Source organism: Myxocyprinus asiaticus, chromosome 40, assembly GCF_019703515.2.
Source record: "Myxocyprinus asiaticus isolate MX2 ecotype Aquarium Trade chromosome 40, UBuf_Myxa_2, whole genome shotgun sequence".
Lineage (NCBI taxonomy): Eukaryota > Metazoa > Chordata > Actinopteri > Cypriniformes > Catostomidae > Myxocyprinus > Myxocyprinus asiaticus.
In genome coordinates this window covers 7,574,203-7,588,976 of record NC_059383.1, presented here as the reverse complement: position 1 = coordinate 7,588,976, position 14,774 = coordinate 7,574,203, and the positions used below count along the sequence as shown (strand labels likewise).

The 14,774-nt window shown below is 37.2% G+C and overlaps 1 protein-coding gene across 4 annotated transcripts in view; it reads right to left on the bottom strand.

The window, feature by feature from the left end:
- Positions 1-14,220, bottom strand: part of rnf121 (ring finger protein 121) — a 41,306-nt gene extending 27,086 nt beyond the window's left edge. For all 4 annotated transcript variants that reach the window (XM_051680189.1, XM_051680193.1, XM_051680190.1 and 1 more), the window contains exons 1-4: positions 13,893-14,220; positions 13,121-13,158; positions 7,917-8,058; positions 511-665 (exon numbers count right to left, since the gene is read on the bottom strand). In XM_051680189.1, coding sequence (XP_051536149.1) covers positions 511-665; positions 7,917-8,058; positions 13,121-13,158; positions 13,893-13,982 — 425 coding nt within the window. In that variant the 5' untranslated portion in view covers positions 13,983-14,220. The remainder of the gene's footprint in view (positions 1-510; positions 666-7,916; positions 8,059-13,120; positions 13,159-13,892) is intronic.
- Between the last annotated feature and the right edge of the window lie 554 nt (positions 14,221-14,774).

The following is a 14,774-nucleotide window of genomic DNA, read 5'->3' as shown; positions in this document are numbered from 1 at the left end:
AACACAATATATAATAATATAATGAGAATCACTATTAAGAATAATAAAAAATGTATTTTAAAAATAAAGAGATAGATAGAGAGAGAGAGAGAGAGAGAGAGAGATAGAGATGTGCTTAATTGCCAAGAAATTGTAAACGTTACTAGGCAAAAACTCTTACTGGCCTTAAAAATAGGCCTTATTTTTTTTTATGCATAATGTAACTTATTTTTTGTCTTTTGATTCTGAGGTGAAATCTGACGTGGACATGTACAAAAAGAGCAGTTTGGTTAACATGTTTACATTTGTTGAGGTCACAGTACAGCGTTTCATTAGAGTGAGTAAATGGCCATTGAGCCCTGAGTCATGCGTTGGTGTTATTTACGGTTAGAATAACTAACGTTTCCAAAGTGTTTGACGTCCAAAGTCAGAGAGTTGCACACACGGAAATTGTTATAACACGGAAAGTCTACCACACCCTACAAAAAGGTCAAAGTCTAAACAGCATGATAGTTCGCTATTTTCGGTTACCTCGGCGTGGTGCAGTCCAGTGGTTTCCGGGTAGCACGAAAAGTAATGAAGGCTGTGACAACAGAGAAGATGAACCATATGAGCAGAAACCGCCACCAGTGCAGCTTAGTGGTGAAATACAGAGGAACCACCCACATCTGGAAGAGGGTCACCAACTAAAACAAAAGAATTGTCTTTATTCAGATGTTAGCTTCTCAGGATTAACACTCTAAAAAGTCCAGCTAAAACATTTAAAGCAGTACATTAGCATACATGAAAGAAATTTTGCAGCAACTTTAATTTTTTTTGTTTTTTTTTTTACAACGGGACACCTGAGGAGTTAGTATAGGGTGAATTTCACAAAAACTGTAAAGAAATGTAAGGATTGTATTAAGGATGGGCATTTTGTCTATTCAAAGGGGAACTTAAACATGTATACACCGATCAGCCACAACATTAAAACCACCTGCCTAATATTGTGTACAGTAGTGGCCAAAAATATTGGCACCCTTGGTAAATATGCACAAAGGAGGCTGTGAAAAAAAAAAAAAAAAATCTGCATTTTGATCTTTCATTCAAAAAAAATCTAACCTTTAATTGAAGTAAAACAATTGAAACGAGTAATTATCTCATTATTAAATAAATATTTTTCTCCAAAACACATTGGCCATAATTATTGGCAGCCTTTCATTCAATACTTTTTGCAACCTCCTTTTGCCAAGATAACAGTTCTGAGTCTTCTCTTATTTTTCAGAATCAGAATGAGCTTTATTGGGAATTTGTCTTGGTGACAGGAGCTTCCAGTGCACAATACAAAAACAGCAGCAAGATAATTAAAATTGAATAAAAAAAAATTAAAAAAAAGATAAATATTGAAAAGAAAAAGTATAAATAGAATATATATATATATATATATACACACACACACACACACATATATACATATATATATATATATTACACATATATACACACATATATTACACATATATACACACACACACACACACACACCCGGTCAAAAGTTTTGAAACACTTCACCGAAATGTTTCTCATGATCTTAAAAATCTTTTAATCTGAAGGCGTATGCTTAAATGTTTAAAATTAGTTTTGTAGACAAAAATATAATTGTGCCACCATATAAATTTATTTCATTATAAAACTAAAAATTTAATAAAAGAAAATAAATAAAAAAAATTTGAAATGGATGACTTGGACCAAATAATAAAGAAAAGCAGCCAATCAGTGCCCAACATAGATGGGAACTCCTTCAATACTGTTTAAAAAGCATCCCAGGGTGATACCTCAAGAAGTTGGTTGAGAAAATGTCAAGAGTACATGTCTGCAAATTCTAGGCAAAGGGTGAGTACTTAGAAGATGCTAAAATATAACATAGTTTTGATTATTTTCGTTTAGTCACTACATAATTCCCATAGTTCCATTTATGTTATTCCATAGTTTTGATGACTTTACTATTATTCTAAAATGTGAAAAAGAGTGTTTGAAAACTTTTGACCAGTATTGTGTGTGCACACACACACACACGTAGTGCAAATCTAAATACAAATCGGTTATGTACAGTGCAAGGGAATGTAATGGCAGAAGAGGTAGGATATGTTGGATAAATATAAATACACTAAGCTGTGTATTGCACATAGTTATTGCTCAATGGGGCAATTTAACTGTTCATGAGATGGATAGCCTGAGGGAAAAAACAGTTCCTGTGCCTGACGGTTCTAGTGCTCAGAGCTCTGAAGCGTCGGCCAGAAGGCAACAGTTCAAAAAGGTAGTGGGCATGGTGAGTGGGGTCCAGAGTGATTTTTCCAGCCTTATTCCTCACTCTGGAAGTGTATAGTTCTTGAAGGGAGGGCATGGGGGAATCAATAATCCTCTCAGCAGTCCGAACTGTCCTTTGTAGTCTTCTGATATCCGATTTCGTAGCTGTAAAGGATGTGTATGAAACCCCAGTATGATTGGTGGCGTAAAGCACCTTTCGGCTTGTCTACACTTCGCCCATCACAGATGAGAAGAACAAGTTCAAACAAACGAGTTCTCTAGCAAGCAGATCGAAAAAGAAAACAGATTTGTTGTTGATTTGCTCAACGAGAAAGTAAACACTGGAGACACTTTCACAAACTATTTCTATGCAAAGGCAAAAAATGCAGCAATATGGAATACTTTATGAAGACAATCCACGTAAGATCAGAGAATTGCTTTTAAATGGGGTGCAAGGCATGATGCAGCAATATCATTTACGTATTGAGAGCCCATATGAGAATTTATTTATTTTTTCTTCAGTTTTTAAGGCATTTGATGCAAATAAAATACACATCCTCACTGCTGGTTCAGGACTTCTTCCTCTGTATATACTTGTGTCAAGTACATTTGACTATTAACAATAGCACAGCAATAACAATTTTGTGGAGACACCACAATTATTTTCATTGGAAAGATTGAGAATATATACAACTCCATAGCTCCTGCCTCTCTGTCTGAGCTGGTTCAAATTCAACCTATAAATCCTTCGACCTCTACTCTTTCTAGTTTTGCAATGGTTGACACTGACTTCATTGTAAGAACAGTTAAGTCTATGAATTCAACTAATTGTATCCTTGATCCACTTCCTTCTGTTCTCAAGGGATATCTCCCATCTATTAGTCCCCATATTACTTTAATTGTGAACTCATTTAATTCTGGGTCTGTTCCCCCTGCACTAAAAATGGCAGCAATCACACCAGTCCCTAAAAAGCCTGGATGTGATGCCTCTGATCTGTCAAATTATAGGCCTATATCTAACCTCCCTTTTTTTGGCAAAGTTTCTGGAGCGTGTTGTTGCAGCCCAATTACACAATTACCGGTCTCAGAATAATTTATTAGAACCTTTTCAATCAGGCTTCAGAACTGGGCATAGCACTGAGACAGATTTGGTGAGGGTTATGAATGACCTCCTTATTGCAGCCAATACAGGTGCATGCAGTATTTTGGTCTTGCTAGACCTCAGTGCTGCATTTGACACTATATGTCATTCCATCCTACTGGACAGGCTTCATAGTTGGCTTGGTCTCTCTGGGACGGTGTTGGACTGGCTCCTATTTTAGACGTGCAATTATATCTAATATACTTGCCAAAAGGCTATATCCACATTTTGATGATGAATTACAGAGAAGTGCTGATCTTCTCCATAGATCCCTCAGTTATGTTCATGGTCTTTATAGAGATATTGTTTGGGTCGGTTTGCATTCTCATCACAAGCAAACCACTCCAGAGTTCGTTTGCAATCGGTCCAAGACCACCTCATTTAGGTGGTCTCAGCCCGATTGTTTTGGTGCGGATCAGAGTGCGATTGCCGTGTTCATATATGCCTAAACGAACCGAACCAAGGGACAAAACGAGTCAGGTTCTGAAACAAACGCTCCAAACGAGCCAGGTGTGAAAATGCCCTTAGGGCTGAAATGATAAAAATTGTCTACAAATTGTTTTGTTGTCGAATAGTCATTTGATGTCATTTAACATAACATGAGATAATATGAAACTCTAATGATGGTGTGCAAGAGCAGCACTGCAAAACTTGCATGTCGAGCGTCTTTTAAGGAAACACCCTGGCGTTACATCTTTAATGCAGTTATATTTAATGCACTATAGCTTTATTAAAGTTCAAATCATGTAAATAACTACAAACTCCGAAACTGCCAAACGCCTCATCTATGAGTTGTGCGAACTGTCCCGATCTGGAGTGGGGACGCTCATCCCTCGAGCACGCACGCTTAATGCAGCTAGATTATAACATGATGGTTCGCGACTTATTGAATCATAATATGTGTCACTGTGCATTTCTTATTGTGAAGAAAATTGGCAATACGCAGCTTTATTAATAAGAGAGAGTTTGTATTTTGGGAGTTAAAGATGGAATGAAGTGAATCAGTGGCGGTTCTAGCTTGTATGGCGCCCTGTGCGAAACCCGCTTCAACGCCCCCAAGATGCCGCCCTGGGCGACCGCACGTCCGCTACTGAAGTGAACAAAAAGGGGAGCGAGGGAAGTCTTCGCCCCCATTATACATTGCAACAAAATATTTTGATTTGTTTTGGTTTGTTTCCCAATATAAAAATCTAAAACTCCTTTAAAACAATGTACATTTACTTTAGCAGCTATACTGCAGAAAAAAGAAAAAAAAAACTGCTATCTGAGAATGTTGAATATAATATTAAAACGCTTGAATAAGGTCTATCACTTACATGTTAAATGAAAATTTTAGTTAAGGAATTTGATGCAAATGAACTACACACCCTCATTGCTTTTACAGGATTTCTTCCTCTAGTTGCTTCAGCATTTAATGTCGGTGGTCAAACCATCTTTCTGTGCTTTGGCGCCACCTGTTGCACTGGTTTTGATAACTGCAACGGCTTCTGACACGTGATCCAAAGCTCATATTTTACTGGTCAGGGCATTCAGTCCAACAAATTGACAATTGCTGTAAAAAAGCCTCGTTTTGTCTGTGCTCAATTCGGCGTGAATGCTTGCTCCAGGTGTGATTGGCTCGTTAAAAATCCACTGTTTCAATTCAAAATGTTAATTGCAGCGAAAATTTGCGTTTGGTGTGCAAAGACCTTCAGTCACTATTCACTTTCTTTGTATGCAAAAAAGATGCAAAGCACGTGAATGGTGACTGAGGCTGTAAGTCATCTGACATCTCCTTTAGCGTTTCATGGAAGAAAGTCACCTAGGTTTGGAACAACATTGGAATGAGTAAATGACTAAATTGTCTTTTTCTGTGAACTATCCCTTTAAGATTAGGACAGAATAGATGTTTTTAATGCATGTGAGAAGTGCACAGTGGTAGGGCTGGGAATTGCCACAGACCTCCCTATTCGATCTTACAATGATATTTCCTAGCTGATTTGATATATTGCGATACTGCGATTCTGTAAGTATTGTGATTTTAAATTTTGATATAAAAACTTTGTTAACTCCTTTTTCTCAGAAAGAAATGTCTATTGAAGAACAGTTGTGTCTGAAATGACAATTGTTTTTGCTCTGTAATATAGCCTATAATTGGCAGGTAAAAGGTAGGGATGTGTAAAACTACCAATTGACCAGTCAGTGCATTGTCTGAGCTAGGCAACTAGTTAGTGCAAGGAACCCATGTAGCACTCTGGCGGCCAAAAGTTTGGAATAATGTACAGATTTTGCTCTTATGGAAAGAAATTGGTTTTATTCACCAAAGTAGCATTCAACTGATCACAATGTATAGTCAGGACATTAATAATGTGAAAAATTACTATTACAATTTCACAAAAAAAAAAACATTCTTCTTAAACTACTTCAGAGTGTTCTTATCAAAAAATCTTCCACGTGCAGCAATGACAGCTTTGCAGATCCTTGGTATTCTAGCTGTCAGTTTGTTCAGATACTCAGGTGACATTTCACCCCACACTTCCTGTAGCACTTGCCATAGATGTGGCTGTCTTGTCGGGCACTTCTCACGCACCTTACAGTCTAGCTGATCCCACAAAAGCTCAATGGGGTTAAGATCCAGAACACTCTTTTCCAATTATCTGTTGTCCAATGTTTGTGTTTCTTTGCCCACTCTAACCTTTTCTTTTTGATTTTCTGTTTCAAAAGTGTCTTTTTCTTTGAAATTCTTCCCATAAGGCCTGCACCCCTGAGTCTTCTCTTTACTGTTGTACATGAAACTGATGTTGAGTGGGTAGAATTCAATGAAGCTGTCAGCTGAGGACATGTGAGGCGTCTATTTCTCAAACTAGAGACTCTGATGTACTTATCCTCTTGTTTAGTTGTACATCTGGTCTTCCACATCTCTTTCTGTCCTTGTTAGAGCCAGTTGTCCTTTGTCTTTGAAGACTGTAGTGTACACCTTTGTATGAAATCTTCAGTTTTTTGGCAGTTTCAAGCATTGTATAGCCTTCATTCCTCAAAACAATGATTGACTGATGAGTTTCTAGAGAAAGCTGTTTCTTTTTTTGCCATTTTTGACCTAATATTGACCTTAAGACATGCCAGTCTATTGCATACTGTGACAACTCAAAAACAACACAAAGACAATGTTAAGCTTCATTTAACGAATCAAATAGCTTTCAGCTGTGTTTGATATAATGGCAAGTGATTTTCTAGTACCAAATGATCAATTTAGCATGATTACTCAAGGATAAGGTGTTGGAGTGATGGCTGCTGTCTAGATTTGATCAAAAATGACTCTTTTCAAATAGTGATGGTGCTGTTTTTTACATCAGTAATGTCCTGACTATAGTTTGTGATCAGTTGAATGCCACTTTGGTGAATTAAAGTATCAGTTTCCTTCCAAAACAGCAAAATCTGTACATTGTTCCAAACTTTTGGCCGCCAGTAAGGCTGCATTATGTCCATCTGTATTCAACAGATAAATATATACAATACATCATTTTAACAAACTATTTTTGTTATTTTAGAATATAAAATATAACAAATTACAATAGGCTATTATTATTATTATAATCATAATGATAATTTTGCAACATACAAATGGAGGCTAAACAGTAAACTTGTTCAAGAAACATTTCTGGGGCTGTACTGAGTTATTACACACATGACAATTCACCTGTAGTCCCAATGTCGTTGCATGTTCTTTGCATAAGTATCCTGAGATTGTGTGAGGAGCATTCTCATAGACAACACTATTCTTACAAACTGCTATCTGAGAATGTTGAATATAATAAAAATGAGAACTCACAATTTGCGCGTTCCGCGAGACACGGCGCCAAAGAGCAAATTAACTTCTGAACAAAAAAGTGAATCAGACGCTCGCGTCACTGGCATTTTTCATATGCTCTTCAAAATATAATCAGGTGTGTTTCTTCAAGCATGCATCTTTGTGTCCAGGTATATTTCTTGTAGACAGTGGCAGGTAAATATGCGAAATTACCCGCCACTGTGCTGGCTGATAAGATTATAAATATTGTAGGGGCGCGACATGTAGTTTACGCCATTCAACAGTTTGATAAGCCTTTTTACAGCTAAACTATTTTTTAAAGCAGTGTCAGATAGAATCTGCAGAATGACTCCTGAAATACTCTCCACAACATCTCAAAGAAACTTTTGGATTCTGCATAATAACATGAACATTGATCACAGCAGAGGATTTTGACGTCTGGCAGTGAACAAACGGCATTGATGGCTGTAGCAGCAGTGCATTAAAGGACTAAACGTAAAGAATTAAAGAAACAAAACTTCTCAGAGAGAAAACCTGTTATGTGGAACTCTGCACAACTATAGCTTCCTATATGTATCTATTAATCATTGCACCATTCAGATAAGCATGTTTTTTTTTTCTTAAATAAAATAGATTTTTCATCAGGAAGACGATTTTAAAATCATTTGGCTCAAGAATCACAATTTGTAATGGAATCAGTTTTTTTCCCTGCCCTAAGCTTACATTGTATGATTTAGGGTGTCTCTGTTTCCACTGCACCAGGACGAGTTGGGCGATGACGAGCGTGACGATGAGGATGAGCACCATCTCTGCATGCATGGCCTCATGTCCTTTGTGTTTGGCATGCATTTTTGCATGTTCCAACCTGCCAAACAAAAACACACACATTTATAAAGAAATCCTCAATTATATCATCAGTCGGTGTCTTAAATTATGTGTCCTTTTGGGTGTAAGGTTAAATGAAAATAATAAAAAGCAACTAACCATATAAATCATGCATAGTCAAGGAATAGTTCACCCAAAAATGACGATTCTGTCAATTTTTCTCACCCTCATATTTCAAACTCCAAAAATGACATGTATGCCTTAAGACTTGGAATATTGCACAAAAGTTATATGGACCAATTTTATGTTTTTTGGGGGTTTCGTTTTTTTGTGCGATTAATTATTGATTATTTATATTTACTGACATTTAGAAACCAAAACGGTCAATATTTCTATACAATCATAATAGGAATTTTGATAATTTGCATAGAGCTCATGGTAATATTAATTAAAAAAATTAAGGACATTTTTGATTACCATTGTACAATACATAGAGAAGGACAAGGACTGTGATGTTGCTCACTTTCTAGTTTCTGGGTTATTCCTTCATTTGAACCCACAACCTTTATATAAGTAGCATAAAGGGATTGTACACCCAACAATGAAAATTCTCTCATCATTTACTCACCCTCGTGCCATCCCAGAAGTGCATGACTTTCTCCTGCTGTAAACACAAGAAGAATATTTCAGCTCTGTAGGTCCATTCAATTCAAGTGAACATGGTCCAAAACTTTGATGCTCCAAAAATCACAAAAGCAGCATAAAAGTAATCCATGTGACTCTAGTGGTTAAATCCATATCTTCATAAAAGGTATGATAGATGTGGGTAAAAAAACAGATCAATATTTAAGTCCTTTCTTATTATGAATCGGTAGGTGGCAATATGAACAAAGAATGTGAATCGCCAAAAATAAAAATGTGGAAGAGAAAGTTGAGATCTATAGTAAAAAAAGGACTTAAATATTGATCTGTTTCTCACCCACACTTATCATATCGCTTCTGAAGACATGGATTTAACCACTGGAGTTGCATGGATTACTTTTATACTGCCTTTTCGTGGATTTTGCAGCTTCAAAGTTTTGGTCACCATTCACTTGCATTGTATGAACCTATAGAGCTGGAATATTCTTCTAAAAATCTTCATTTGTGTTCTGCAGAGGAAAATAAGTCATACACATCTGTGGGGTATTCCAGAAAGCAAGGTTAACTTACCGTGACATAAACCTTGAACTCCTGGTTGATTAACCCAAGCACTGCTCACATGCTTTTCTTGGTTCCAGAATACCAGTTCTGAGTTAGTTCACTCAACCGTGAGTTTGAAACTCAGAGTTTGTGTGCAATTATGGAGAACTCAGAAAGGCATTCTCAGCAGAGTGCCAAATCCACAAGTCACCATGTAAACACACACTAAAAAGAAATGTGTGCCATATTTCAGTGACGCAGAACATGACGTTTTAATGACTGCAAAAGAGAATTATTTTATTTTCACTTGTAATAGCATTAGGTGCTGCATCGGTTTAGGACTGAAAGTTGTAAACTTAATAGCTGGTCGTGCCACCTTTAGCAGCAACAACTGCAACCAAACGCTTCCGATAACTGGAGATCTTTCACAACACTGCGGTAGAATTTTGGCCCACTCTTCTTTGCAGAACTGCTTTAGTTCAGCCACATTGGAGGGTTTGAGCATTAACTGCTCGTTTAAGGTTCTGCCACAGCATCTCAATCAAGTTCAAGTCAGGACTCTGATTAGGCCACTCCAAAACTTGAATTTTGCTTCTTTTGAGCCATTCAGAGGTGGACTTACTCCTATGCTCTGGATCATACGCCAGGTGTAACGGGACCTCTGTCTTCCAAACAGTTCCACTTTTGACTCATCAGTCCACAGAACATTCTCCCAAAAGGTTTGAGGATCATCAAGGTGTTTTGGTAAAATTCAGATGAGCCTTAATGTTGTTCTGGGTTAGCAGTGGTTTTAGCCTCGCCACTCTTCCATTGATGGCATTTTTGGCCAGTGTCTTTCTGATAGTTGAGTCATGAACAGTGACCTTTATTGATGCGAGAGAGGCCTGCAGTTCCTTGGATGCTGTCATTGGCTTTTTTGTGATTTCCTGGACGAGTCGTTGCTGTGCTCTTGGAGGAATTTTGGAAGATCGGCCACTTCTGGGAAGGTTCACTATTGTGCCAAGTTTTCTCCATTTGGAGATAATGGCTCTCACTGTGGTTGTTTGGAGTCACAGAGCTTCTAAAACCGCTTTGTACCCTTCCCAGACTGATGTATTTCAATCTCCTTTTTCCTAATTTCTGGAATTTCATTTGAACTTGGCATAGTGTGCTACTGGATGAGACCTTTTAGCCAACTTCATGCTGCTGAAAATATTCTATTTAGGTGTTGATTTAATTGAACAGGGCTGGCTCTAGTCCAGCTGAACCCCATTATGAAAGCAGTTTCACAGATTTAGTAACTAAGGGGGCAAATACTTTTTTACACAGGCTCAGTTGGTATTGGATAACTTTTTTGCTTCAATAAATAACATTATAATTTAAAAACTGTATTTTGTGTTTACTCAGATTGCCTTTGTTTTATGTTAGATTTTGTTTGAATTTTTCAAACAATTTAGTACGATACAAACAGAAGAAATCATTTTTCACATCACCGTATATAGCTATAGGTTTACTATTTTTATTTGAAGGTTAATTTTACTGGTATTTACCATTTACTGTGGCATGCTAATTTTATTTTACTGTATGTACTTCTTATATTTTTTATACCATTTGATGTACCCAATTTAACATTGGGTTTTCTGAAACTTTCTTTGAATTAGCATCATATCATCTTCCATTTCCACAGTTCCTGATGGCGTCATTGTATTCATGGACCCTCTTTGAACTGGATTTCCCACAGTATTCATAATTTTCCATAGATTTAATGTGATTATTCATGTGAATTAAAAGATGAAGATCTGCTGTAACAGAGGTGGAGAATGATGGGAGGCCCACATAGTTAAATGTATTTTTCTTATTTGTTGTGGCATTAAAACTTGCTTGTTGTCTTGTCCCCTAAAAAAATGGCTGGGCATTCTCATGTACAGTAGGATCCAGAAACTGGGTACTGAATGAAATGATGTTGTTTTAATTGAAGATCATGTGTCTGATTATACATTATAGATGTTCATGATCTTAACATTAATAGCATAAAGTAACATTTCTTTCTGTTTGTAAAAGAAGCCCAATTGAAACAGGTCAAATGTAAAAGGTCTCTACTGAAAGACAGAATACAAATGTAATTTAGAGAAGGACCATGTACAGCTTCTGATGGAGTAGAGGAGGCTGAGCAGAGAGATACATCTTTTTATTGAATCACTTGACCATCAGCTAAAGGAGGACACTGTAGGTTACTTTAAATTACAGCATGTCTCATTTATATTTTCAGATAATAAAGAGAGTACAATGAACAAGTCTGGAAATGTGTGCATTTATATGTACAGAACATGAATTAAAGTGATAAGAAATAAAATCTCTAACCTCTATGCTATATCTGTGAAATGATCACGTATTATCTAGTTAGTGAAGAATAATGAGTGATTTATAAATAACATTAATATTCATTGACTGAAGGAACTATAAAAAGAATGAGTGTGCTATAAAAATTTTATTCTATGATACAGTATTAATAGAAATGTTAACATCATGAAATACAAATTATTTATTAGAAGGGCTAAATATAAATACATAAAGCCCTCTCTTTACTGTTAGAAGTATGGAGGCCTTTCCAATGTTTTCTATGTTAAAAATATTACAGTTTTAAAAACTTCCCATTAAAAGTTAAAGCACAATGTACACAATTTGTTCACTTTTGAACAATTTGTGCGAGACTGGAAATGCCGGGGAGAAGATTTGTGAGATAAAGACTGAAGTTTACTGTAATACTGCTTTAAAAGTATACTATTGTGCGTAATCTGAACTTCCATTCCCACTGTGTCACTATTAAAGGTGCACCAAGTAAGTTTTGGCTAATTAAAAAGGTTTTACACAAAGACACCAATAGCATTTTTTTTTAAATATGTTGAAAATGATATACACTCACATAAGATGAAGTCTTAAGTCATATCAGAAACCCTATAAAAGCTGTTTAAATTTACATGGAGCAGGTCGCCCCCTCATGGGCGCTGCCATGTTGACAACACATGACACTTTGTTATGCAATGGTCATCAGTGGTACCAAAGATGGTACGGTACTGATAAACAGGAGTGTGATCCACCAGATGAGTAAAAGTGGAAAGATAAAATGTCCAAACGTGAGGTCCCAGCTGGAGTGATTAAACAGCTACGACCTGCAGCTCTCACGGTGCGAATCACAGATAATCAGCGCGACATCAATCGCCAAGCGCGAGCACAAAGCGGTGTTCAGCCAGCCAAGAGCTCGCAAGTCGCAGCTGTCACAGTCCGGTGCGCAAAAACCGCGAAAATTTGTTTGGATTGGATAGAAGATTGTCCATTATAGGGATGTGTGTAATGTGAGACGGATAAAAACACAGACTAAACGTAACAAAACAGAAGATAAACAAACACATTCGGTGTGAAGCGATAGCACTCCAGGACGATATAGAGTCCAAAACCACAAGTACTTCTAGGACCGATGGGACGAGTAAGAGCCAGCTAAATCCTTGCTAAAATCTTAGTGCACTTTTAAATACTCAGACAACCTCTGAAGTGTACTAACATCTACCTGAAACAAACGAATTCTGGAACATAACGTACTCCGGAGCAGGTTATGTTCAGAGAGTAGTTGCTATGGCTACTAACATACCTTGAAAGTTACCTCAGTTTTTGGAACCGAAAGTTGAGGTTATCTGCTTACTCCGAGTAAACTTACTCGGGTAAATCGCTTAACCTGCTTTCTGGAATACCCCCCACCTCACCTACCCCCAGGATGGCATGACGGTGAGTAAATGATGAGAGAATTTCATTTTTGGATGAACTACCCCTTTAAATTCTGAAGTAGAATGCAATCGTAACCCTGTATGTCACAATACATCTGTCTACTGATGCACCAGAACAAAAATAATAATAATAATAATAATAAAAAAGAAAAAAAGACAAACCTCCACTTTTCCTCTGGTGAGAGCTGAGACAGGTCAATCTGTAGAAATATGAGTCACTGTTTGTGATGAATAACTCAGTGACATTTGCTAAACAAAACAGACTACAACATAAACATTAAGTTAAACATTATGTTTGGAGCATAGGATCTTAAAATGATATAAGACGGTTTCATAAGATCACCTATAACCGGTTGAGACTTCAGCAGCAGGGTATATTGTCACAGTATATGGGGCAGGTTGTCACATGTTGCCCATTTTAAAAACAGCCTATCATATGCCTTTCAGCAGAATTAAAACAGTTCAATTTTGGATCTAAGTGTTTGAAATTGAAACCAACATACAGATAATTAACAGTGGAAATGTTCAATAGCTGTTTTGTATCCAAGACTTTAAGTATTGTGTCTATATAGAAATTGACTTTTAAAAAATAAACCTATCCTGAGAAATTTTCACTTAAGTAAAAAAGTGCCTCCATATATGCTCTCTCTTAGATAAAACGTTAAACTCAACGGTAGACATAGTGTATTCATATGGACAATCAGTTATCAGTCCCTACCAAGACATTTGTTTGATTCAAACCCAAGTACTGAATTATAGACGGCCTGCAGAGGTCAATAAACACGTATTTATCGTGTAAATGAACCGTAAATGATTAGTAGATAATCTGAGCAGTCAGCAGCTCGCGCTCTCGCACAGCTCAGTATCCGCGAGGAGAAAGTCTCCTTTCAGATTTCATAACGTCATGTAATGAAGCATCGTGCTTTGCTCCGACCTGAGAGGCGTCGTCGCGATGTCCGTGTCCGTGTCCATGTCCATGGTCGTGCTCAACACCGTCAACCTCCACCTCAAACACCCCTGCCATCTTCCTGAGCACTGACGACCTGACTGTTCCGGGTTACAGGGCGTTCAAACCAATCGCATGCATGCATGCATGCATGCATGCGTGCGTGCGTGCGTGCGTCTGTCGGCCACTTCCGTTCCCATCCGTTAGCGAAGCAGCAGCAGCATGTGGCCTATAACACTACACATTTTATAGAAAAATAATAGGTTGTTTGGATTTCGTGTATATAGTGCAGGGGCGTAGCTACGTGGTGGCCAGTGCCACGCACCCCTGATTAAAGCTTGGCCACCCCTGTTGTCCAAAGCACTTTTGACAACACTGACAGACAGGTGACTTTTATTCGCCGCTCTATGACGCAAACAGTCTGCGCTATTCAGGCTGAACAGCTGCGAACCGCCCACACGGCACAAACCTCTGTGTGTAGAGGTGTGACGTTATATCACGACCGTTGCAGTGTATGGGATCAAAATCCTTCCAAATGTATTGCGGTCACGGATCCAAAAATAATAAGCGTGAATCAAAAAATAAGAAACGCAGATAAAAATAAAATAATAAGGGCAAAAATAAAATAAAAAGTGCAGATCAAAATAATAAGCACAGATCAAAAAATAACAAGCATGAATCAAAAATATATAAACACATTTAAAATATGCTGCAAAAAAACAACAAAAAAATTAGATCAAAGTCATCAGAATTGCAAACAAAATCATGTGTTCCTTGGTTATATTACTGTTTTTTGTGCTCTCTGACAATTTTGCTCATATTTTAATTTATTTATTTTTTTATTTTTATTTTTTTTATGCTTACACTGTA